A 25,023-nucleotide genomic window follows, 5' to 3' on the forward strand; every position below is an offset into this window, starting at 1 on the left:
TTTACTGTCCTAAAGGCATAATCTGTACTTTTCACTGAATAGTATCAGACAGGTGGGAACTTTATTGTAAAACGGGATTTCAATGCTAGGCTCAGGAGCTTTATAATCACAGCCCCTGAACATGGTTCATCTTCTTATAGCCTCAAATTCACATCCATTTAGCTTTGCATTCACAACTCATTTGGCAATGAAGTTCCCTCCCATCTGACTACCTAGTAAAAAGTACAGTGGTCCCTCAAGTTACAATATTAATTGGTTACAGGACGACCATTGTATGTTGAGACCAGAACTCTATGGAAACCTGGAAATTGGTTCCGAAGCCACCAATATGTCAGTGTTTCCCAACCAGGGTGCCTCCAGCTGTTGCAAAACTATAACTCCCAGCATGCCCAGACAGCCGTTGGCTGTCCGGGCATGCTGGGAGTTGTAGTTTTGTAGTTTTAGCTTGAGGCCCCCTGGTTGGGAAACAATGGTTTATGTAGAGGACAGAAGCTTCTTCAGGGTCCTGTGCAGTACACACACTGTCCCAAATGGAGCCGCCCTTACTTGGTGTCCAAAGGAGCAGCTAACCCTGGCACAGGTAAGGAGTAGTACAGAACTTGTAGTTCCTCCCTGTACTGTTGGGGGCGCTACCAGACAGTCAGTCAGTAATAGAGGTGATTTACCAGTAAAATGCCCATTCTGATTGGTCAGTTCTTCCAGCCATTGACATGTTTCACAGATCTGGACTGTCTGTAATATTGTATGGTTTCAAGTTACAGTGGTCCAGAAAAGATCATTGTATGTTGAAACTATTGTATGTTGAGGCCATTGTAAGTTGGGGGATCACTGTACACATAGTCAACCAAATAGTAAATTTCTTATATCTTTCCTGAGGCCGTGAAATATTAAAAAGATCAACTTTTTTAGACTGGCCACAGGTCCTCTTTAAAGGTGTACTCCGCTGCTCAGCGTTTGGAACAAACTGTTCCGAACGCTGGAGCCGGCACTGGGAGCTCGTGACATCAAAGCCCTGGGCCCTCATGACGTCACACCCCGCCCCCTCAATGCAAGTCTTTGGGAGGAGGCGTGACATCTGCCATGCCCCCTCCCATAGACTTGCAGTGAGATGGTGGGGCGTGACATCATGAAGGGGCGGGGCTATGACATCACAAGCTCCCGGCTCCAGCGTTCGGAACAGTTTGTTCTGTGGTGTCCCGGTACCGCATCCAATATGGTACCTGTTTATAGGTCCCCTTAGCCAGAGTCCCTAGGACGTCGGTGTCCTTTTGTATAGTCCACCCCTAGTCACCTCTCACCCCTATAGTTATTGCTCTAGTCATATGCTCCTTATTTGTGGAAGTTTAACTGTATAAAATGTATATAAATAGTTAATTACCTGTGAGAAGCGTAGCAGGACCTTAGTTAGGGTCACGTGATCAGGTAAACTCTATGGTATTTCTGCTTGAGGACCTTTGGAGGTCCTTGTGATGTAATGCACTCATTTCCTTTGTGACGGTGAGTGACAGATGGCTGGACCAATCAAAACGGCCCCGAAGTGTGGACCTGTATGGTAGAGGTCCACAGTTTGGAGACCTAGGTTGTAGAGATAAGTCAAAAGTTTTGTATAGATTGGGGATCCGATTGTTCAGACCCCAACCGATCTCTGGAACGAATCAGGAGAAAAGCGTACTAAGCAAGACAAATTTACAATGTAAGTCTATAGGATTATCTCAGTCACTCGTCTCCCTGCTCATTCTTGCAATTGGTTGGGGTCTGAACTTTCTGTAGGACATGTGAAAAGTTTTTTAAAGTGACAGGTCCACTTTAAACCCGCTGTTTAGTATTGTCTAGGATTCTGTCATTTCTAGTTTTCACTTGTTCCTACATTAGAAATACTATTTGTATGACAATAAGTCATCTTTTATCTTCTTTTCATTATTCTTACGTTTTACTAACTCAAGGATATTTAGTGATTCAATTAATGTATTTCCATAGCAGGTTGTAAAAGCTGTTATTTATGTGTTGACTCTATCCTTTGCGCCTTCTTTTTTCTTCCAGTCAGATTGTATTTCCCTTTAAGTACAGTGCTCCCTTTTACTATGAATTGACTAGCAATTGAAATCCGCTCTTCTTTGTTATTTTTTCAATTAATGCTGTTTGCATATTTGAATTCTTTTATGTCTCCCGTGTTACAACTCGAAGAGAAAAGCAGCTGTATGTGTCTTCCCTGCGCAGTTTATCCTGATTTACTATAGAAAAGAATGATGCGCTTTGATTCACAGCTTTGCAAAACACAAATTGCAAGTTTTTTTAAATGAATGATTAAGATTAAAATCATGTAAATGGGCAGTAGACCTAGTAATAATTATTTCTTTATCTTTTTTACCAAATGCATTCAGACTTGTTCATGTGTTACATTATGCAATTATCAAAATCATTACATTTGAAGATGCACTGATTATTTCGGTAGGCTGCCGGAGTTAGATTTGCATCCTTTGTGTTAGGCACACAACCCACTCACTTGGTCCGTTTTAATTGTCTTTCAGCTTTAGTTTTTTTTTTTATTTCATTTTGATTACACACATTTTTTTGTAGAAGCCTCTTGTAATTATCTAATGTAGGCGAAGTGGATGTAAGGGAATGTTGGAAAGATTTCTTTATTCAAGAATATGAAAAGTTCATCTAAAACTGCAAGAATTTGTTGTCTAGATCGGCCGTCAGATACGGATTCTATTTTGGGTAAGAAGTAGTAGTACGGAGATAATCTGTAAAGGGAAAGACTTGGAAAAGTTTTGTGCACGGTATAGATGTTAAAAGATTATCAGACGTTAAGTAGTGGTACGAGCACATTGCGTATATGACATATTTAAAGGGATTTAAACTTTAAAAAAACAAAACTTTTTTTTATATATCAACTGGCTCCAGAAAGTTAAACAGATTTGTCAATTTCTTCTATAAAAAAAAAAATCTTAATCCTTCCAATAATTATCAGCTGCTGAAGTTGAGTTGTTCTTTTCTGTCTGGCAACAGTGCTCTCTACTGACATCTCTGCTTGTCTCGGGAACTGCACAGAGTAGAAGACGTTTGCTATGGGGATTTGCTTCTACTCTGGACAGTTCCCGAGACACATGTCATCAGAGAGCACTTAGACAGAAAAGAACAACTCAACTTCAGCAGCTCATAAGTACTGAAAGGATTAAGATTTTTTAATAGAAGTAATTTATAAATCTGTTATCTTTCTGAAGCCAGTTGATATATATAAAAAATAGTTTTTCCCTGGATAACCCCTTTAAGGTGCTCCACAAGAAAAAAAAACTAAAACAACACGAACCAGAAAATTCTACAGATTTGTAAATTACTTATATTTAGAAATCTTAATCCTTCCAGTACTTATCAGCTGCTATATACTACAGGGAAGTTGTGTAGTTATTTCCAGTCTGACCATAGTGCTCTCTGCTGACACCTTTTTTTTTTTCTGTGTCAGGAACTGGCCTGAGCAAGAGAGGTTTGCTATGGGGATTTGCTCCTGCTTTTGACAGTTCCTGACAGAGAGGAGTTAGCAAAAAGCACTGTGGTCAGACTGGAAAGAACTACACAACTTCCTCTGGAGCATACAGCAGCTGATAAGTACTGGAAGGATTAAGATTTTTAAATATAAACAATTTACAAATCTGTAGAACTCAGGCACCAGTTTATTAAAAAAATGTGAACACCTTTAAAGTTCACATTTTTACTTACCAGCATACGCAGGTATCCATCCATTATATAGACTCTATATGAAGCTTATGGTTATGATGTCATCATCAGAAAACAAGTATAAAATAACTTATTTCCATTAATACCAGTGATATAATAAAGTTATATAAAGATGACAGATCTCATGGTAGATAAATTTGAATATCACTGCCAAAAACTAAAGATGGGACTTGGACTACCATAGTGACAGCTGATCCGGGACCGACACAACAGATTGGCATAAAATAGTGCTGACATGATATTGATTAGGCCATTGTATCCATTTCATATCAGAATTTTACCACTGCTAGAAAATGCTGACCCTGGACAGATCTGCAGGGTACTAGGGCTTGTTCACACTAGGAAATTTCGACAAGGACGGATTTTGTTTGAAGGAAAATTCCATTGATCTCACTGAGCAGAATTCTGCAGCTCAGTTCACACAGCGGAAGTCAAACTTCTGGAAGAATCAGCTGGAAAAGTCCCGGCATCACGCTGTAGAGAATGAGACAATGCAGATTGCTACAAATATTAAGTGCCGATTCCAAAGGAGGCTACTGTAAGCAGAATTTTCCCTGAGATTTCCTTGGGAAAATGTTGTCTTGAAATGTTGTATTGTGAACAAGCCTTTATAGTAGCAACAAGAGGTGGGGGGGGGGGGGGTATGAAGACAGGCTTAAAAAGCAGATTTGCAGCTTTCTAACTTCATGCCACACTCGCCAAGTGGGTGGAGCTTAACATATAGTGGGCGGGAAATGGGGCATGGCCTTCCCCGACTGCAGATTTCTTACAATTTATGGTAGAGAGCGAGCATATTTTATTATTTTCCATACCATGAAAAAATGCATGTGGAAATTGAACCGTGGTGTGGATCTACAGCATGTCAATTTATATTTCAGATTGGCATGCATTTGTTTTTGGAAGCCCCATAGAGAATGAATGGAGCGCTTCATTCGGGGGCAAATTTTCCTTTGTTTTCAGGATTGGTGGGGGTCCCAGCAGTCAGAGCCCAACTAATTAGCTAGTTACCCCCAATTTTGTGGATAAGGGATAACTTTTAATCTTGAGAATGCCCCTAAAACTTAGCAGTTGACTGTTTTGAATGTCTGCTTCCTATGGCATCATATAGAAGATATATGCCAAGTAGTCCAGACGCTTCCTACAGACCTCAACCACATCTGGGAACTTTACTCCCATGTCATATAGATTTGCTGTGTGATTGGAGCAAACAGTTCAGACAAATAGACCAATAGTCCCACCACTAAAGGGTCTACAAAACTAGATGTTCTTACAGTACTACATCAAATTACACAGTGTAGAATCATTCCTTTATACAGTTAGATATGATTTTATCCTTCGAAAGATTCAGCTTTCTGTATTTACAAATGAACAGTGAACGGTGACTCATGAAAGTGTTTAAAGTTGTCAGATTAAACAACTCCAATTACCCAGATTTAGCGCTTCAAACATGTCATTGAAATTGATCCACTTTGATGCTGGGAAGAACTTTTTAAAAATGTCAATAGGTGCAACGATGTCACTTCAAAGGGACCCACTTGTTCACAGCTTCTTCTGACTAATGCACTGGCTGCCCAAGAACACTTACCTGTGTGCATTTATTTCCACCAGAATCCTGTTATTGCCAAGAATGACATCATGTTGGAGCAATGCCGTAAGGCCCATATTAGCTTAAATATTAGACCTCAAAGCAAATGAATAAGTACCCCTCCCTAACAATTGGAAATAATACCACCAATAATACAATTTTACCTTTGCTCACACAAATTCTGGAATGAAACAATAGTGGGTGTTGACTGTTCTATTATGGAAGATTTTCGGTAATAATAGCAATGGACCACTATTAATAGAATGAAAACATTCCCCAAAATTGTCCACCTTACAATGTCCCCTTTTATTGGTCAAGTCTTCCCTGTTATCAAGTTGCTCTTTTTTGCACATTCTAGTACTCTTGTCCATCCCCTAATATATACACATTTTTTAGATTAGTATTAAGCAAAACGTCATAGCTCTCACTGTGCAGACGTAATGTCACATTGGCCAGGGAAAAGTGTAGCCCTGAGCTCACCCAGACCACCGTCCCTGTCCTTTGGGTTGCCCACCTCCTCAACAGAATGGCCCAGTCCCCAATGCCAAACCCTACTCTTACTGCAGTGCAAAATGTAGTAAAGTCCAATACAACAAACAAACACTATACAGAAGTCAGGGAAGCCTACCAGGACACAATTGGTTAACAGGCATAGAACTAGATACAAAACAAATGGGAAAAATAGACAAACAGTAAAGAGTAATCAGATGGGCCAAATCCAAACATGCTCGCAGTACAAATATGGAAAAGAGAATATTAGTCGGGTCACCTAGCCAGGGATAAAAATAAACAGGATAGATCAAGAAAGAAGCCATTCAGGAGCTAGTGCAGAAAGAACTCAACCACAGGCAAATAGTAACAGACTGGCTGAGTATATATATATATATATATATATATATATATATATATATATATATATATATATATCCCACCTAAGCACATTGTCTAAACCCCCTGATTGGCCCGGGCGTCATTATAGGATGCATCGTCCAATAGGAGAAATGAACCCTTCTGCCAGAACCAGATTCAATCATTACAGTTAAAAGGAACCTGAGTATTTAAAAATCTTTTAACCTAGGGACATGTCAAAAGTTTTGATCGGTGGGGTCTGGATGTTCAGACCCAACTGATCGCCAGAACTAGCAGGGTAAGGCACAAGACTGGGTGCTACTTCTTTTCACTCTCTGTGCATGCAACCCGAGTCAATCCCATAGCCAGGAGAGGGTGCTCTCAGTGCAGATTTCTCCCGACTTATTTTAGTGATCGGTCATGATCTGGACACCCCAATCATGACCGATTAAAACTTTTGACATGTCCCTAGAACATGTAAAAAGTTTTTTTTTTTAACTAAGTAACCCTTCGAGGGGAATTTTAAGGAGTACTTCACCCCTAGACATTGTATCCCCTATCCAAAGGATTTGGGATAAGATATCTGATTGTGAGGGTCCCATGCCCCCACCCATAGACATGAATGGAGGGGGGCGTGGCGTGACATCAAGACCACTGCCCCGTACCTACCATTAGGAAGGAAAATGTTCAGAATGCCGGGGTGGTGTGCAGGAGATCACGGGAGTTCTCAGCCGTGGGACCCCTGCAATCAGACATCTTATCCCCTATCCTTTGAATAGGGGATAACATGTCTAGTGTCAGAGTGCCCCTTTAAATTTAATTTTGTTGTCTCATGAAAATGTCAACAGATTGCAAACCACCATTATGACAACCTCCATACCAGTCATAAAACATTTGCTTAAAGGTTTACAAGAAATATTAATCCCTGTCACCTCCATATTTTGTGAGTGGAAGACTCTTATTTGTACAGGGAAGGATACCAATAAATGTGTATATCATAGAATTACCATTAACACGTTTAATTTTTTAAGTTAATGGAGATGAAATTTTAATATCTTCAATTTGTTACTTGGTAAATTTTCTACTAACTGCTTTGACCAGGTAGATTAATAAAGTGTAATATTCTGACCTATGGATGCATGATTCTTCCACCATTGTCTAACAGGCAGCAAATACTGTGTAATAAAAAAAAATCTAATACAACAAGGCACATTCATTCCTCCATTAATAGCTATTTGGTTTATTTGCATATGTTTATAACAAGACACAAATGCCAATATACCTGATTATGATGGCTTGGTAGTGATCCTACTGCTACTTTCTCCTATGTATCAAGTTCTGCAAAACATCTGACTATAATTGTGAACATGTCATTGCCTCCTCTGTTGGATTCCAGATCTGAGAACCGGCTCTGGAACATTACCTGGATCTTCTCCAATTACTTAGGTTTAGTGTTATCTTCAGCTAAATGTGACAACATTGTGATGTTCTCCTTTTAGGGCTTGTCTTACAGTGGTTATATAACTATAAATTGTAGACCTTGCATGGCCTATAATTTATTAGTTGTGTCTAAGACTTTTAAGTTAAACCTTCAAGGTTTTGTTAAATTTAAGGGGTACTTTGCCCCTATCCAAAGGAGAGGGGATAAGATGTCTGATCGCTTGGTGCGGGCAGCCGTGGGTGTGACATCATGTTACGCCCCTTGTCATGTCACGCCCCTTGTCACATCATGACACGCCCCCTACATTCACGTCTATCGGCTCCCATATGGAGGGGTGTGGCATCAATAGTAGGCATGGTGTGATGTCACGACCAATGCCACCCTTACCAAGCATTCTGAACATAATGTTTAGAACACCGGGTGCTGCACAGGGTCCCAGAGGTTGGACCCCTGTGATCAGACATCTTATCCCCTATCCTTTGGATAAGAGATAAGATGTCTAGGGGCGGAGTACCCCTTTAACCCTTCAGAGTCTTGACGAGGTGATTTTAGTGCTCTCGTTGTTATTGAGCCCCTGAGAGCCCCATCCATGGTGCACAGCTATTTCTAATTCACCCTATATCAGAGGGTGGGACCAGAGCGGGACTGTTTGCCAGAAGTGCACACACAATAAATATCGTTGTATTCCTTGTCTGGTCAATAACAGCATAGCACCTACTCCTCTCTGCTGTGTCAGACCATAGCACTAATGAAGTGCACTGGATTGAACAGGCTGGCACTGCTGGTGAATGAAAGAAGCTATGTATCAAAGGGAAGCTGTTTAAAAAGACAGTGACCATTTTAAGTGGATTTGACCAATTGTATTGTTTAAATGGTTGTGGTTTTTCAATAGACAGTCAGCAGTCATGTGTCTATTTTCTGTTCGTCTGTCTGTCTTTTTATCTATCCAGGCTGCACTTTTATATAATATAATACTAATTATCAATCAAAATAATGGTCATTTGTGTTAAAACAAGCTTCGCAGGTCCCTCAAGTAAAGCAGACTTTTTATCTTTAAATTATGCACATGCATTACATTAATTGACTTTGGCAACCTAAGTTAGTTGAGGTAATGTTTCTAACTTATACATTGTAAATTCAGCATATACAGTAGTTATATTCACTTACCGACCAGTGATGTATATATCTTCGTCATGGGTCAGTGCTTCTTTACGCTGTAGGATATACAGTACAGACCAAAAGTTTGGACACATCTTCTCATTCAGAGTTTTCTTTATTTTCATGACTATGAAAATTGTAGATTCACACTGAAGGCATCAAAACTATGAATTAACACATGTGGAATTATATACATAACAAAAAAGTGTGAAAATATGTCATATTCTAGGTTCTAGCCACCTTTTGCTTTGATTACTGCTTTGCACATTCTTGGCATTCTCTTGATGAGCTTCAAGAGGTAGTCACCTGAAATGGTCTTATACAGTCTTGAAGGAGTTCCCAGAGATGCTTAGCACTTGTTGGCCCTTTTTGCCTTCACTCTGCGGTCCAGCTCACCCCAAACCATCTCGATTGGGTTCAGGTCCGGAGACTGGGGAGGCCAGGTCATCTGGCGCAGCACCCCATCACTCTCCTTCTAAACGCAAACCGGATGGAATAGCATGCCGCTGCAAGATGCTGTGGTAGCCATGCTGGTTCAGTATGCCTTCAATTTTGAATAAATCCCCAACAGTGTCACCAGCAAAGCACCCCCACACCATCACACCTCCTCCTCCACACCAGCACACCTGTGAAGTGAAGACCATTTCAGGTGACTGCCTCTTGAAGCTCAACAATAGAATGCCAAGAGTGTGCAAAGCAGTAATCAAAGCAAAAGGTGGCTACTTGGAAGAACCTAGAACATGACATATTTTCAGTTGTTTCACACTTTTTTGTTATGTCTATAATTCTACCTCTGCCGAGTGGTGAGTGCACGTACGTGCTCTTTTTTTTTTATAGGATATATATATATATATATATATATATATATATATATATATATGCTAGAATAAATTTTGGGTAATTCCACTGTACACACAGGAAATCATTGTTAATAACGCTTATAATGACTGCAGCGTCTAAGTTGTGTAACAGAGAAGGAGAAAATCTCCAAGGGACTACAGTAGAATCTCCCAATAGCGGACACTCACGGGAAATAAAAAAGTGTCCGCTATTGAGAGATCCCCCCTATTGGGGAAAAAAGCTCAAAAACCTTTCTAAATGTCTGAATACTGTACTGTACTCACTCCAGAGTGTAAATACCTATAAAACATGATAAAAAAGCCATATTACAGTACAATCACCCAGTGTCATTTAATCTCCTCTTATCCCCCCATCATTTCATTCCCCCCTTTATACCCTGCGCCACATCATTTCCTCTTGATCCCACTGTGCCACTTCATTCCCCCTTTATTGCCCTCTGTGTAAATTCATCACCCCCCCTCTTTATGAAGTGGCACAGAGTCATATTAAAGGGGAATTAAATAGCACAGGAGGGGATCAAGAGGAAATTATGTGGCACAGGGGGTAATAAAGGGCAATGATTTGGCACAGGGAAAAAAGTGGCACTGAGGGGGGATCAGGGAAGGAGGGAAGTGAATGATGTGGCCAGCGGACGTACAGAAGCAGGAGACCACTGTTTAAACAACGGTCTTCTGCTTCTTTGCTGGGGCTGCTGCAGGGGGCTACAGTGGGGGTCTGGGCCCCTTACTGGGGTATTGGCTGTACCTTCCCTGGTTACAATCACATGACAACAACACTTAAAGGTATATAACATTATATGTACATTACACCATATAACATAGGCACTTAGGGGAATACAAAAGAAACAAGTACAGGGGGGGGGGGGGGGCCCAGGGGTCATGGGATAGAGTCTGCCGGACAGGGCAGCAAAGGTACATGGGTGCAACTCCTGTACTGGGCCACCGCATATACTACAGAGGAAGTTCTTTTCTTTTTGAAGTTTCTTTTCTGTCTGACCACAATGCTCCCTGCTGACACATCTGTCCATTTTAGGAACTGTCCAGAGTAGGAGCAAATCCCCATAGCAAACCTATCCTTCTCCGGACAGTTCCTGACATGGACAGAAGTGTCAGCAGAGAGCACTGTGGTCAGACAGAAAGGAAATTCAAAAAGAAAAGAACTTCCTGTGGAGCATACAGAAGCTTAAAAGTATTAGATTAAGAATTTTTAATAGAAGTAATTTACAAATCTGTTTAACTTTCTGTCATCAGCTGATCTAAAAAAAAATGTTTTTCCAGTGGAGTGCCCCTTAAAGAATAAAGATTTTTAAATAGAAGTAGTTTACATATCTGTTTCCACTGGAGTACCCCTTTAACCCCTTTAACCAGCTGATCGGGACATCTGTGATGAAATTGCGGCTCCCGATCAGCTGGGTGGATGGGAGGAGGTCCCTTACCTGCCTCCCAATCGTCCGATCGGTGTTCTGAAGCTCTGGCCGGGCTCTGCAGGCTAAAGCAGCAGAGCACTGATAACACTGATCAATGCTGAGTCAAAGCTCTTAGTTAACTAAGAACTTGGAAATTGGTTTTTTTTTTTTTTCATGTTTGTTTTCTTGTGTTCTAATTGAAAATTGTTTCTTTTTTCCACATATAGAGTCTATGGTGGCAGCGCATAGACTGGATGATGTAAGTGAAGCTTTTGTTGATCTCTCTTTGGGTCAGCAAGACCAGAGGTGTTCCTCTGTGGGCTCTATGAGAAATGTCACCGGCAACAGGTAAGGGTGATGTCTGTATTGCCTTTTCAGAAATTCTACGACATTTTGTAACTTTACACATAAGTATCTGAATTAAATAATTATTATAGGTGCTGGACACGTCAAAAGTATTGTAAACCAAGCAGAATTTATCACACAAAATTTTGGAAATCATGGTAATGATTTGTAAATCATAAAAATAAAAAAACATTCAGTGTTGAGTATGAGCACCAGTTTAAGACTCACACGCCTTGCCATGCTATCAATAAGGTTATTAATGGATGTCTGAGGACTATTTTGCCACGCTGAATGCACTTGAGCATGCAAGTCATCAAGATCTTCTGCAGGCAGATTCATTTCCAATTGTCAGCCAATACATATCAGGTGGGCTCTATAGTAGACAAGTCTGGAGACTCTGTAGACCATGGTAGCACATTTAGGCCACACAGACTGCTCACAGTAACAGGAACAACATGTGGCAAGGCCTTGTCATGTTAAAAAAAAAAAAAAAGAATCCTGGAACACATAGGAGAAATGGCTTTACTACTGGAAGTGTGCCTGGAATAAAGACTAGAGGGGTCCGGCTACAATACATTATGCCTTGATATCTTAATCTCAGAAGTAGGGCCCCCACACCATAATCCCAGAAGTAGGGCCCCCACACCATAATCCCAGAAGTAGGACTCCCACACCATAATCCCAGAAGTAGGGCCCCCACACCATAATCCCAGAAGTAGAACTAGTGTGATGTTCCCTTTAAAGTTCTCTTTAAGGTGTTGCCCTCTAGACAAGTCTCCAGCTATGATATCTCTAAAGAGAACAGACCTCCATTTCAGACCCTATTGCCATTTGTTTTGCACCATGATAGCCTTTGAGTGCAGTGACATGAGGTCATTGAACACCTGTAGATGGACAACTGGCTCATATTCCAATGTTGTGCAAGCCCTTCTGATTGTGTAGACACTGTGTGACATCCTAGGCATGGTGTGTGACATCCAATTTCACCATACAGAATGGATCGCAACGTACTACTCTTCCTAATTGAGGATCATTCATGCAGAGGTTTTCCTCTGCGCACCTCTTGCTGTCATTCCAGTTCGTCATTTGTCTCCTAACCACTAGGACATGTAGCACTGAACAGTGCTGACATCTTGACCTATGCTCATAGCAATCTGCTGGTCATGCCCCCTTCCCATAGACTTTCGTTGAGGGGGCGGGCTTGACATCACAAGGGGCGATCCTGAACACGGAAGCCCGCATGCAGCGTTCGGAACAATAAACTTCCGGACGCTGGGAAGCGGAGCTTCCAAAGCAGGGCAGCGGAGTACCCCTTTAAAGGATTCTGTCCCTCACAGTTTACAACAAGCAAAGATAACTGACACCATGACAAAACAGGAGGCATCACATCATTCTTCTGTACTGACTTCTGTACCGTTAAAACCTCTCCCACACAACTCAGATTGGAATTAGGTGCTTTAAATTTGGTCATCTGCAGATTTTAGAGACACCTACTACTTCCTCAATTGGCATAGCCTTAGGGTCTATTCACAAGGCAGAATTTCCACTTGCGGAATTCCGCCTCAAATTAAAGCCCATAGCTTCTATGGGATTCTGCACTCCCATTCACACTTCTGAATTTTTGCTTTCGGAATTCTGCTAGCGGAATAGAAGTCTCTGGGCTTTAATTTGAGGTTGAATTCACAAGTGGAAATTCTGCCGTGTGAATATACCCTTACGGCTTGTACGTAGTGTTGCAATCCCAATATTAAGGATGGATTTAAAATGTATTCATTTGCTTAAAGATTACCTGTCCCTAAATAAACTTTTCTAAACTAACTCAGGCTATGTTCCCTAACTACTCCAAACACCCCCTCCTGCCCTTAAAAATTTTTTGAGAGCTTTACAAAGCTCTGTATCTTACCTCTCTTCTTGCTCACATAGTGTGATGTGGGCGTGCCCCAGCAGGTGCTACGTCACTGTAGCCTGCTGGGGGGACTGCTTCTGCCCTCACTTCGCCTAGGAGAGCAGCTGGGGGGGGGGGTGTGAGTGAGCCCGCATTTGCAGAGCCCCACTTGTCCTCAGTGTACAGAGCCCTGCTTGTCCTCACTGCGCAGAGCCCTGCTTGTCCTCAGTGCACAGAGCCCCACTTGTCCTCACTGCACAGAACGCCACTTGTCCTCAGTGTACAGAGCCCTGCTTGTCTTCAGTGTACAGAGCCCTGCTTGTCTTCAGTGTACAGAGTCCTGCTTGTCTTCAGTGTACAGAGCCCTGCTTGTCTTCAGTGTGCAGAGCCCTGCTTGTCTTCAGTGTACAGATCCCTGCTTGTTTTCAGTGTATAGAGCCTTGCTTGGCCTCAGTGTACAGAACCTTTCTTGTCCTCAGTGTACAGAGCCCTGCTTGTCCTCAGTGTAGAGAGCGATGATTATCCTCAGTGTATACAGAGCCCACTTGTCCTTACTGCACAGAGCCCTGCTTGTCCTCAGTGTATAGAGCCCTGCTTGTCCTCAGTGTATAGATCCCTGCTTGTCCTCAGTGTACAGAGCCCTGCTTGTCCTCAGTGCAGAGCCCTGCTTGTCCTCAGCGTACAGAGCCCTGCTTGTCCTCAGTGTACAGAACCCTGCTTGTCCTCAGTGTACAGAGCCCTGCTTGTCCTCACTGTCCTCAGTGTACAGAGCCCTGCTTGTCCTCAGTGTACAGATCCCTGCTTGTCCTCAGTGTACAGAGCCCTGCTTGTCCTCAGTGTACAGCGCCCTGCTTGTCCTCAGCGTACAGAGCCCTGCTTGTCCTCAGTGTACAGAGCCCTGCTTGTCCTCAGTGTACAGAGCCTGCTTGTCCTCAGTGTACAGAGCCCTGCTTGTCCTCAGTGTACAGAGCCCTGCTTGTCCTCAATGTACAGAGCCCTGCTTGTCCTCAGTGCACAGAGCCCTGCTTGTCCTCAATGTACAGAGCCCTGCTTGTCCTCATTGTATAGAGCCTTGCGGGGGATGCGAGTGAGCATAGCGCTTCCGCCTGTCTGATTGACAGGCAGGGAGCTGCGCCGAGCCTGTCCCGTGCTCAGCCAGCGGTCTGCGATTTTGGACTCAATGCCAGGCCGGCGTGAGTCCGAAATCAATAGAAATGCTTGCGGCCAGGGACTCCTAGGGAGACCCCTGGTGGACAGATTTTCAAACACAAAATTCATATAAAAGAAGTCAAAAATTTAAATTAGAAACCAATTAGAAACCAGTTTAATATTGAATAATCTATGACATATTAAAATATTTTTTGATGAAAGGTACTCTTTAAAGAATGGCCTTTTATTTTTAAGACAAAAAGAACAATGCTGGACTACACCTTTAACGCTTGCATGCACAAGTCCAGTGACAAAAATAATAGCATCTTGCACCGGGTAAGAAAACTGGACACATGCTTGTATTATCAGGACCTGCAGCATCCACCCCACTTGGCATGCACCTTTGTGTCAGATTCTCTTTAAGGGTAGGGTCATATGTGCCATATTTTGCTGCATATTTTCCTACCCATTAGGGTAAGGTCATGTTGTCTCCTTATTATTAGATGCATTTTATAATGGACTAACTAAATATCAGTGTTTTACAATATTTTTTATTATATAAACTGGTTTACTGCTATCAGTCTATATTCTGGAGTACATCTAAGCCTATGCATATCACCCTTCTTGTTCCTGTCTTACAGTCTGTATACAAACCTATACAAATGCACTCTACTTCTACTACTGTGACACATTGGCCCTGATTTAATAATGGAGTGTAGGTTTCTTTGTGGGTTTTAACTCCCTACAATTTTTTCGCACAGTATTTACTAAGGTTTCCCTACATTTTCCACTTTTCCCTACACTTTGTTTTTTTTTACATATGCTCTGATTTGTCGGGTTTTCCTCAGCTCAAATCCACTACATTGTTTTTGTGGAAACCTTAGTTAAAATGTTGGGTTTTTGTAAAAAAAAAATTGTTGTGGACACGCCCCCTTTTTGGCAGGCACGTTCATTTTTCCCCCAATGGCCACGCCACTGTGGTTACCCACGGTGTATGGCGGGACCACAGGGTGTAGCAGTGTAGGTGGTGGGGCCAGATGGTATTAACCCCTGGAGCAAGGTGTTATGAACCCCTAGTTTTCGTGACACAAGAGTGATTTTTGGGTACCGGAACCACACAAATGGTATCTCCGCTATTCCAATGGCTAGTTAAGGAAAGGAGAGTGCACAACCAGACACAGAGGCTTTACTGAGTAAAGACAGATTATCTTCACAGCTAGGCCAGATTCCCAGAGATGCTTGATGGGACCAATTATGCTTGTAATAGACTTTAGATAATTATCTTGAGGCTTGACAATAGACTGGACTTGACTATTTGTAGTGACAGCAGACATATACTTTTGACTTACTGGAATGACTGTAGCTTTGTGGCCTACCAGATGCTGGTCACTAGCACTTAGACATCTGTACTGGCTGGTTCTGAGTAAAGGAAGAGAGTGAATTGTAATGGCAGGCCCCTTTATATAGTGGGGGGCTGGACTAAGGCCCATTGGTCAAGATGCGGGTCATAGGCTAAGCTGGTGCTCTCTGGGAGCACATGTGACAACAAATCATATGACTGCATAACATAACATGTGACAGACTTACAGGTCCTTGAGACAACCTCTCACAGGTCCTCTCTCTATCTATACATTAGAATCCTGTCTATACATTAAAGCAGTATACACAACATTCTGGAAACAACAGGCGGAGACCATGCAGGGGAGCGCCCAGGTCACTGAGGGTCTCAACATGACAGGGCCTAAGGGTAGTACAGGACCATGTCCTGTACTGGGACATTAACCCCTTTTTTTTGGGTTTTCTCAGTAAAATGGAGAGTTAGTCAGGTTTTTTCCAATTCTGGTGCAAATTCTGGCACGGACAGAATTTCTGACGCAATGTGCCAGAATCTGGCACACAACCCAACAAAACATGTCGGGGTTTACAATAGTAAATCATTATGTATTTGTACTTTTCTATAGAGGACACATACCTAGGCTTGTTGTCTTACTCTATTGTCTTTGCATTTTTGCCGTGCTTCTAGAATCCAGCATTGTATTGGTTATATAGTTAACAATCACAGATAGATATGCCAACATCCATCAGTCAGAGGTGTGTATGATCTACAGCTGCCTTTAGAATATCATTACTGGTTATTATATATTATCTCTATATGGGTTTTTACTTCAGTTAAGATGTCGCAGTGAAGATCATGGACACAGTTTCTTCATCTGCTTATTATCCAGCCGACAACTAACTTTCCAATTGAATAAAGGCCTGTGTGGCCCAACCGGCCATGCATGTTAATTCTTATGAGGGAAGAAGAAGGGATATACCCAGCGTGTATTTATAAGAATTTTTGGTGCAGATGTGCAACAATTGTACTCATGGATTTGCACGTACCTACAGGTTTTTATTCTTTGAAAATTATTGTAGGTAATAAGAGGATAATTATTTACCTACAATCAGATGTGTCATGGTAAAAAATGTTCATACACTTCACGCACATCATAGTGAGAATATGATATCTACATTATTCCAAGTGTCGTCAGAGAAAAACATCTTTGGTCACCAGGAAGGAGTCACAGCATAAGTCAATAGTCTGGAACATGTGATAGGTGGCCCATTATTTTTCATTAGTTTTCTCTTAAAGGGGTATTCCAGGAAAAAACTTCAACTGGCTCCAGAAAGTTAAGCAAATTTGTAAATTACTTCCATTAAAAAATCTTAATCCTTTCAATAATTATCAGCTGCTGAAGTTGAGTTGTTGTTTTCTGTCTGGCAACAGTGCTCTCTGCTGACATCTCTGCTTGTCTCGGGAACTGCACAGAGTAGAAGAGGTTTGCTATGGGGATTTGCTTCTAAACTGAACAACTCAACTTCAGAAGCTCATAAGTACTGAAAGGATGAAGATTTTTTTTATAGAAGTAATTTACAAATCTGTTTAACTTTCCGGAGCCAGTTCATATATAAAAAAAAGTTTTTTTTCCTGGATAACCCCTTTAAGGTGTGACTGTCATTTTAAACAACTTTGCATAAATCAATAGCACAAGTGAATAAAAGAAAATCTTTAAAATATTTCCTATCAGAAAAAGCCACAAAAATGTAACCCTGTTAGGGATCAGGGTAATATTCAACCTTTAACCCAAAAGTACGCAAAGGGCCCAAAACACCCTATATTAATCCCTAACCATAAAAGTTGAAAATATGAGACAGTTAATTAAAACTCTTATTATCTACAAGCACTAATAACCTGCTAGGTGTAGCTACTGATATCTCCTATACGATCCAATACCTACCACACTGTATATGTATCTAGAACCTGCCTATATTTGAATATGCTGTTGGCTGCCGTCCACCAGAAGATGAGCGTGGCAATATGATATTTAAAATTAAAACACACAGCCCCTCCTGACAGGTTTTGCTTCATAGAGCTTCATCAGAGATCTGAGGCTAATGTTTGTGTGCCACTGACCTGTTTGGTCCTTTATAGCCACCCATAAAGGATCAGGCTATAAAGGGACAAACAAGTCAGTGGGTTTTGGGCCCTTTGGGCTCTTTTGTGTTAAGAATATCCTACCAGAGAAATATGCATCCTTCTGCACTTATAAGGCTGCTCTCACAGGCTCGTCTGCATCCACTCTGCAGCTTATCTCAGGGAAATCTGACACAGGGCAGTGGGTTAACAAAGGGGGTAACGCCATAAATAAGTGATAAAATTACCAAAATAGTGCTGCTCTTTATATACACATAGGACAGCTTATACTAAAATGTACCTAAAAGGGCAGTTACACTTAAAGCATTATATAGCACCTATATAAGCCTATTACCCCATACAGCACCTCTGTTCACTCCATTGTTTTACTGTTTAATTCATGTGGATTGATACAATGTTGGGTCCATCTGGTGCTCAGTTAGAGCGAATAACCCAACAGAAAATGATTCCACCAGTATTGTCCCTTTATTTCCCACACCTTGGAATATCTTCCATACACTCCTGAAAACAACATCCCCTGGGCACCTTTAATCGGCTATACTGTTGTTCAGATGCACAATAAAGCAGTTCGGACTGTACTTCATACAGGTAAATAGGGAAATCCTCACCACTCACCATATCTCCTCAAGCCTGTATTCTTATATCAACATTAGAATGCAGCGCTCACGAGAGATGCAGCGTCCATACTGCTTTCACATGCACACTCACTTCCCCGGAGATCATGGGAATACACCTGTCCTGATGCAATGTGTATATAGTGACACAATTAATATTTATAGATGCATCAATAATTAAAATGTTACAAAATATAAGGGTCACATCGCCCTATAGAAATGGTGCAAAATCAAGTTTTCTCATTCAGTCTGAACACACCCATTTCATTGCAATTAAAGATGCATAATTCAGAAGTAGGTGATAAACCAGCAAAGGTTAACACTTTACTATCTGAACAGTTTACATCCCCTATTTGACCTATTTCCCGTCACAACAGCAGTAAGAATATGAACAGAAGGCAAATATTTTACCTCTATTAAAAGAAATTACATGATAAAAAAAATTCTGCAAAAGTGGATCAATTTGTTGTTTTGTGCTTGTCTCAGGATAAAAAGTAATCGGTCCATTATTTATTGTTCCCGAAGAAGAATTTTTTTGATTTTCACAATTAGGGTACATTCACATGCTCATATTTTCTGCTGCAGATTTTGCTCCCCATTGACTTCGATGTGTAGCAAAGTCTGCAGAAGCAGCTGTGCAGCAGAAAATACACACGTGTGAACGTACCCTTAATATGTCGAAGGTGCAGGAATTGACCATAAGGCAAACCACTTCTTGTCATGTGATGTGAAATGACTGGGGGAAGCCTTACTTCTATGTCTACCCTTATTTTTGAGAGGTATACTTTAAATATGTATGCAGGCTGAGACACCTGAAAACACATCATATACCTAGGGTAGCATTAGTCAGTCCACACATCACATGTGACAACCCTTGCTATTATTCTCACCATACAACATAATTGAACCAATTTTAGTGCATCAAATTAAGATGTCTGGATAGGGACGCTCTGCCGAGTCAATCTTATTGTCATTGCAAGTATCTACCTGCATTGTCTCCAGGAATCATAGAACAAACAATTTTATCTGTCAAGAATTTCTTTTTTCTTTTTTTGTTAGTTATTCTTGTTTGTATATGTAGATATAATGCCTGTTACATGAAATAACGTGTACAAAGCAACCACGTTCTCATGACTGGCAGCAATAAAGTTTTGCCTCTTCGCGGTATACTGATTGATCCAAGATGTGATCACCTGGATGTCTATGTCATGAGAAGGCAATATGATAATCTGCCTATACACATTACACCAGGACTCCTAAAATGTATGTTTTACAGGGCTTCACCAGCCAAACCATGGTGGCATCTGAGATAGATATGTAGATGTAACATGCATCGGGGGAATTTGCCTCATGTCCAACAGTCCCCTTAGTGCAAACCTTAGTGCTAGCCACAGTGTCAACCATTTCAGCCATAGTGTTCCCAGTACTGCCCATAGTACCCTCAGTAGAAGCCACCTAGCCCCTTGTAACAGCCTTGTGGCCCCCAGTCAAATAAAGGTTTTTCTCTCTCCTAGTGATCAAATAATCACACTTAGTTAAGCTTTTGGGATTGTTGGGATTGCTATCGGTCAAATGAGGGTTTTACCATCAGCTATCTTATATCTATGGCCAACTCTCTTTATATCTACCTCTGAAACCACTTGTATCTCCAGAATGGAGTCCCAGGTTCTGCCTCGCAATGATTGTATGAGGTAACAAACATGTTTGTGGAGGACTTTAAAAAAAAGAAAAGATTTGGGCAAAGACTTTCCTGATCTCATGGATCAGATATGATAGGATCTGGTCATACCTTTGGCTCTAAATACACTGCTCCCTCCAGGAGCCCAAGGAGCTTCCCTCCCCACCAGCCATGGTTGACAGATTGTTTTTTTTTCCACGCTTGTATATTTCTGTTCAAAATACCTTATTTATTTTATAATTACTATTTTTTTTTACCTTGGAAACAGAAAAAGGGAACAAGAAAAAGGGGGTTTATGAATGAGCGCTACTGCTAATAAGAGAAGGATTCAGGACCCCACTGTAGCACAGGACAGTTTATTAAGGTTCAAAGCAATAGGACGGTACAAGCAAGTAGAACCGGCTCCACCCCAGGCTTCTGCGCCCGGACAGGACCAGGACTAGTCCAAACATATGCAAGAAAAGAAGATTGTCCAGCGCACACACGTGTAAAACCGAGCTGCTTTATTGCATAGTTGCCATAGGATACATCGGACACTCAGGTAACGTGACGCGTTTCGGCCCGCAGGGCCTCAGTCATACACCACCAGAGCACAACACAGGCTACAGGACGTCATACATTAACTGTTTTGTGGACCTGAGGAAGGCACCTGCGAGTGCCGAAACGCGTTGTCCTATTGCTTTGAACCTTAATAAACTGTCCTGTGCTACAGTGGGGTCCTGAATCCTTCTCTTATTAGCAGTAGCGCTCATTCATAAACCCCCTTTTTCTTGTTCCCTTTTTCTGTCTCCATTGCTTCCGTACCCTTGCGGATACGGATAGGGGTTTCGAGCTGCACAACTGCCCTGACCGCCTTCCACTCCACCCACTTCCTAGGTGAGGTGCTGTTGTTGCTGATAACCCCAGCGGGACATCACATCACTTTGGGTGCGGTGGTCCTTGGCCGTCCAACCACTTCCCCACTGCACACGAGAGAGCGCCCCAACCTTTTTTATTTCTTTCTCATATTTTTTTACCTTATTTCTTTTATAATTACTATTTTCTTTACCTTATTTTATGATTACAATTTTTTTTCCGGACTTGTTTTTCTACCAAACACTTTTAGAGCGTGTACCAGCCATGAATTCATGCCTAAAGTTCTGATAGGTCTCCTGTAAAAGTATTTTAGCCACAAACGTAATGATGTAAGTAAGCTTCCCTGGAATTTATCTATACTTGTTAGTAGATGAGAAATTAGTCAGACACGCACAGAGGCTTAGATTTCCTTGCTACTGTTTTGCCAGCAATTTAGTTTAATAAGTTTAAGATCCTATTAAAATATATATATATATTATATTGCATTATTATTTGCACACACAAACAGCACAGGTAGATATCTGCTTATACAAATATATGCCAATATCCTTTTACTTAAGATACTGAGGACAAAAGAGGCGTCTGACATAGAGACTTCATCAAACGTCTTATGTATAGTTGGAGGCTCCTCGCGCCAAAACAAACTCTTTGCTGACAGGGAAGCTTGACAATTATTTTACCTTAATCTAACTTGGCCCATCCCAGAATGACCTTGTTTACTCATTCAAAGTCTTTGAGTGCATTTTAACTTGGCACACAAACGGAACATGTGGCATCTCCAAGGAAGGACTTGGTATCTCAAGATATCAAGCGTAATGCGTAATGCTTGAAAGAAATTTCCTGCATGTCATAATGTATCACTTAACCTGTTCACTGCTATTTCTTTGTGTTCATTGTTTTTCCACTTGATTTTTACCGTAAAATGTATTTAGCCCAAAAATGTGGATACTTTGAAATAGATGCTAAATAAATATTTTAATGACTTGCTCTTCAAAAAGTTGTGTAAGTCTTCACAAGAAGCAGCAAAATAATTCTTTACACACTTATACAATGACTTGAAACAATGTTTTTAGAACATTAGTTTCTATAATTTCTGGGTCAAAATAGTCTCCGCCGATAAGCAAACAATGTTCCCTGTTGCTGATAACACTCTTTAAGTGCACACTTGAGGGTGGACAAGAAAGGTAACTCACAACCAGTCTGTCAAAGCTAGTGAGCCGAGAGATGTGACCATCAAGACAGTCTTGTAAACTTTGCTGGAGTGACTTGGCAGCAGGGATCAACCGATTATCGGTATGGCCGATATTATCGGGCGATAATCACGATTTTGGGCATTATCGGTATCGGCAATTACCTTGCCGATAATGCCCCGCACTGCCCCCACCGCACCGCCCCCCCAACCCCCCGACCCGCTGCACCGCACCACGACCACCCCCCAACCCACCGCACCGCGTCGCACCCCCCACCGTAGTGCTGGGCGGTATACCGGTATGAACCGGATACCGGGGGTTTTTTCTCCCACGGTATGGATTTTTGCCCATACCGCTATACCGGTCGGGCCCCTCCCCCACCCTCCGAGTCAATAAAAAAAATTAAACTTATCCGTAATGGGGGTGGTCCGGGCCATCCATCCTTCCTGTAGTGTCCGGCGGCATTCCGGTGGAGGGTGAACCGGTCCGGGCTGTCCTTCTCCGGGGGTCCTCTTCTCCACTCTGGGCAGGCTCCGGCCTAGTACGCTGTATAGACGCTGCTACGCCGTGACGTCAGGTGCGTCGCTGCGCAGCGGCGTCTATGCAGCGTTACTAGGCCGGAGCCTGCCCGGAGTGGAGAAGAGGACCCACGGAGAAGAAGGACAGCCCGGACCGGTTCACCCTCCACCCGGAATGCCGCCGGACACTACAGGAAGGATGAATGGCCCGGACCACCCTCCCCGAATGGTCCCTGCAGCAACTGGGAAGGGGAGTCAGGGTTCTGGGATGGACAGAGGTCTGTATAATATACTATACCTACAGTAGGCCTTCCAGCTGTTGAAGCCCTCCAGCTGTTGCAAAACTACAACTCCCAGCATGCCCGGACAGCCAACGGCTGTATACCCTGTATACCCATTTGGATATTTGGGAGAACGTACTAGGCGCCCTATGTGGTTTTGTTTTTTGTCTCCTTTATTACTATGCAGAGCAGGGGGTACAGACGCCTGTAACACTGGAGGGTCCCTCGTAATTCTTAACTGTAACTTCCTAGTGACGTCAGAGAGTGTACCCACATGAGTGCTCTGCTCTTCTTGCTTAATGACGTGAGAGTAAAGAATTATGCGTATTCACAAGATGGACGGACATATAGATGAGCAAGGAGGACGGAGGCACCGTAGCTCAGCAAGCCGACTGCTCCCCCCATTGTGTAGAGGAGGTAATTTGTATACTAGCAACAGGGGCAATATCTCCGAGACGGCTGGACCTATTATAGTAAGTATAACGGCCCACATTTATCATTGTAGGTGTAAGTGAAGCATTTTTTACACCATTTTTTTGTGTGCTGGTAATGTGGAGGAGCACCAAATGGATTAAATGGTCACAGAGCATTTGATACATTTTGTGCAGGTCACATTTTCTGAAATTTCTCTCTTCACATACACCAAAAAGCTACGCCAGGTCTGGGATGGTGTCGTTTTAGACACTTTTCAGTGGCTTTGCGCCTTTTTACAAAAAGGCGCAGTTCATAAAAAAGGTGCAAACTCATGTCGGCCAACATCTTTTCAATCAGGTTCTCCCACACTATAACCCTGTGCACTGGGTTCAGGCTTTCAGTTTCCCTTTAAAGGGGGATTCTAACATAAAAAAAAAACAAAATCATATAGAGGGAGATTTATCAAAACCTGTGCAGAGGAAGAGTGGTGCAGTTGCCCATAGCAACCAATCAGATTGCTTCTTTCATTTTCTACAGGCCTCTAAAGAGGCCTGTGGAAAATGAAAGAAGCAATCTGATTGGTTGCTATGGGCAACTGGACCACTCTTCCTCTGCACAGGTTTTGATAAATCTCCCCAATAGTGTCTGGCCTTAAAATTAAGTCCAAGCTATACTTACCTACCCCCAGTAAACTGTAGATCCCCCTGTATCTCCCATTTCCTCAGCTGCTCCTGTCTTCTGCAATATTCTAAAAGTAAAAGATTTTACAGAACTGTGGGGGAGATTTTTCAAAACCTGTGGAGGAAGAATGGTGCTGTTGCCCATAGCAACCAATCAGATTGCTTCTTTCATTTTTATAAATGCCTCTGAAAAATGAATAAATCAATCTAATTGATTGCTATGGGCAACTGCACAACTCTCCCCCTGCACAACTCTCCCCCTGTGGGATTAGCTACTAGAAAGAATTGTGCCTTTATGCTACATTGAATAACTTCCCCTGTGCTGCCAATATCACTCTACCATGATCCTCTGGCCCGGGTCTTCTGCACTCAGCGACGAGTGTCAGGTAACGTTACATGACACTGCTGCTCAGCCTATAACCGGCCAAGGTTGGACATTGTGTGACTTGTTGAGACCAAGCCGGAGGACGGGAGAGTGATTCCAGCAGCATCAGGGGAGCGGTGGAAGGTAAGTTAGCCCAAGCATATTGGGGTAAGAAAAATTTTCACTAGAGTTCTCCTTTAAGGCTGGCATACGGTCAACCACGGTTTTAGGTCCGGTTGTAAAAGCGCATACGGCGCAAAAATGAGCCGACCGGACCGAAAGTTTCACTCCGGTCTGCTCATTGAAATTAATGACATACGGGAGCGCATACGGTGACATACGGGAGCGCGAGCTTTTAGCTCCCCCCTGCCGTATGCACTCCCGTATGGGAGAAAACGTAGTGTGAACCCAGCCTAACATAAAGATAATTAAAAGGATATTCCAGTAAACATCCTCAGTTTATAGTGTGGTGGCCAAGTACAGGAGTTGCTCTCCTGTATCCTTTCTGTCCTCTGTGGCGGACTCTATTTCAGTGTCC

At 42.2% G+C, this 25,023-nt stretch overlaps 1 protein-coding gene across 11 annotated transcripts in view; it reads left to right on the plus strand.

The window, feature by feature from the left end:
* WDPCP (WD repeat containing planar cell polarity effector) overlaps positions 1–25,023 on the plus strand; it is a 361,777-nt gene that overhangs the window by 315,451 nt on the left and 21,303 nt on the right. For 10 of the 11 annotated variants that reach the window (XR_008891607.1, XR_008891606.1, XM_056567997.1 and 7 more), the window contains one exon: positions 11,265–11,385. Coding sequence is in view for 9 of the 11 variants with exons in the window: in XM_056567997.1 (XP_056423972.1) it covers positions 11,265–11,385 (121 nt within the window). In the remaining 2 variants the exon portion in view is untranslated. Of the gene's footprint in view, positions 1–11,264; positions 11,386–21,288; positions 21,356–25,023 lie in introns of those variants that run through there. The other variant, XM_056567995.1, reaches the window with a different exon arrangement.

This window comes from Hyla sarda, chromosome 3, assembly GCF_029499605.1.
Source record: "Hyla sarda isolate aHylSar1 chromosome 3, aHylSar1.hap1, whole genome shotgun sequence".
In the NCBI taxonomy this organism is placed as follows: domain Eukaryota; kingdom Metazoa; phylum Chordata; class Amphibia; order Anura; family Hylidae; genus Hyla; species Hyla sarda.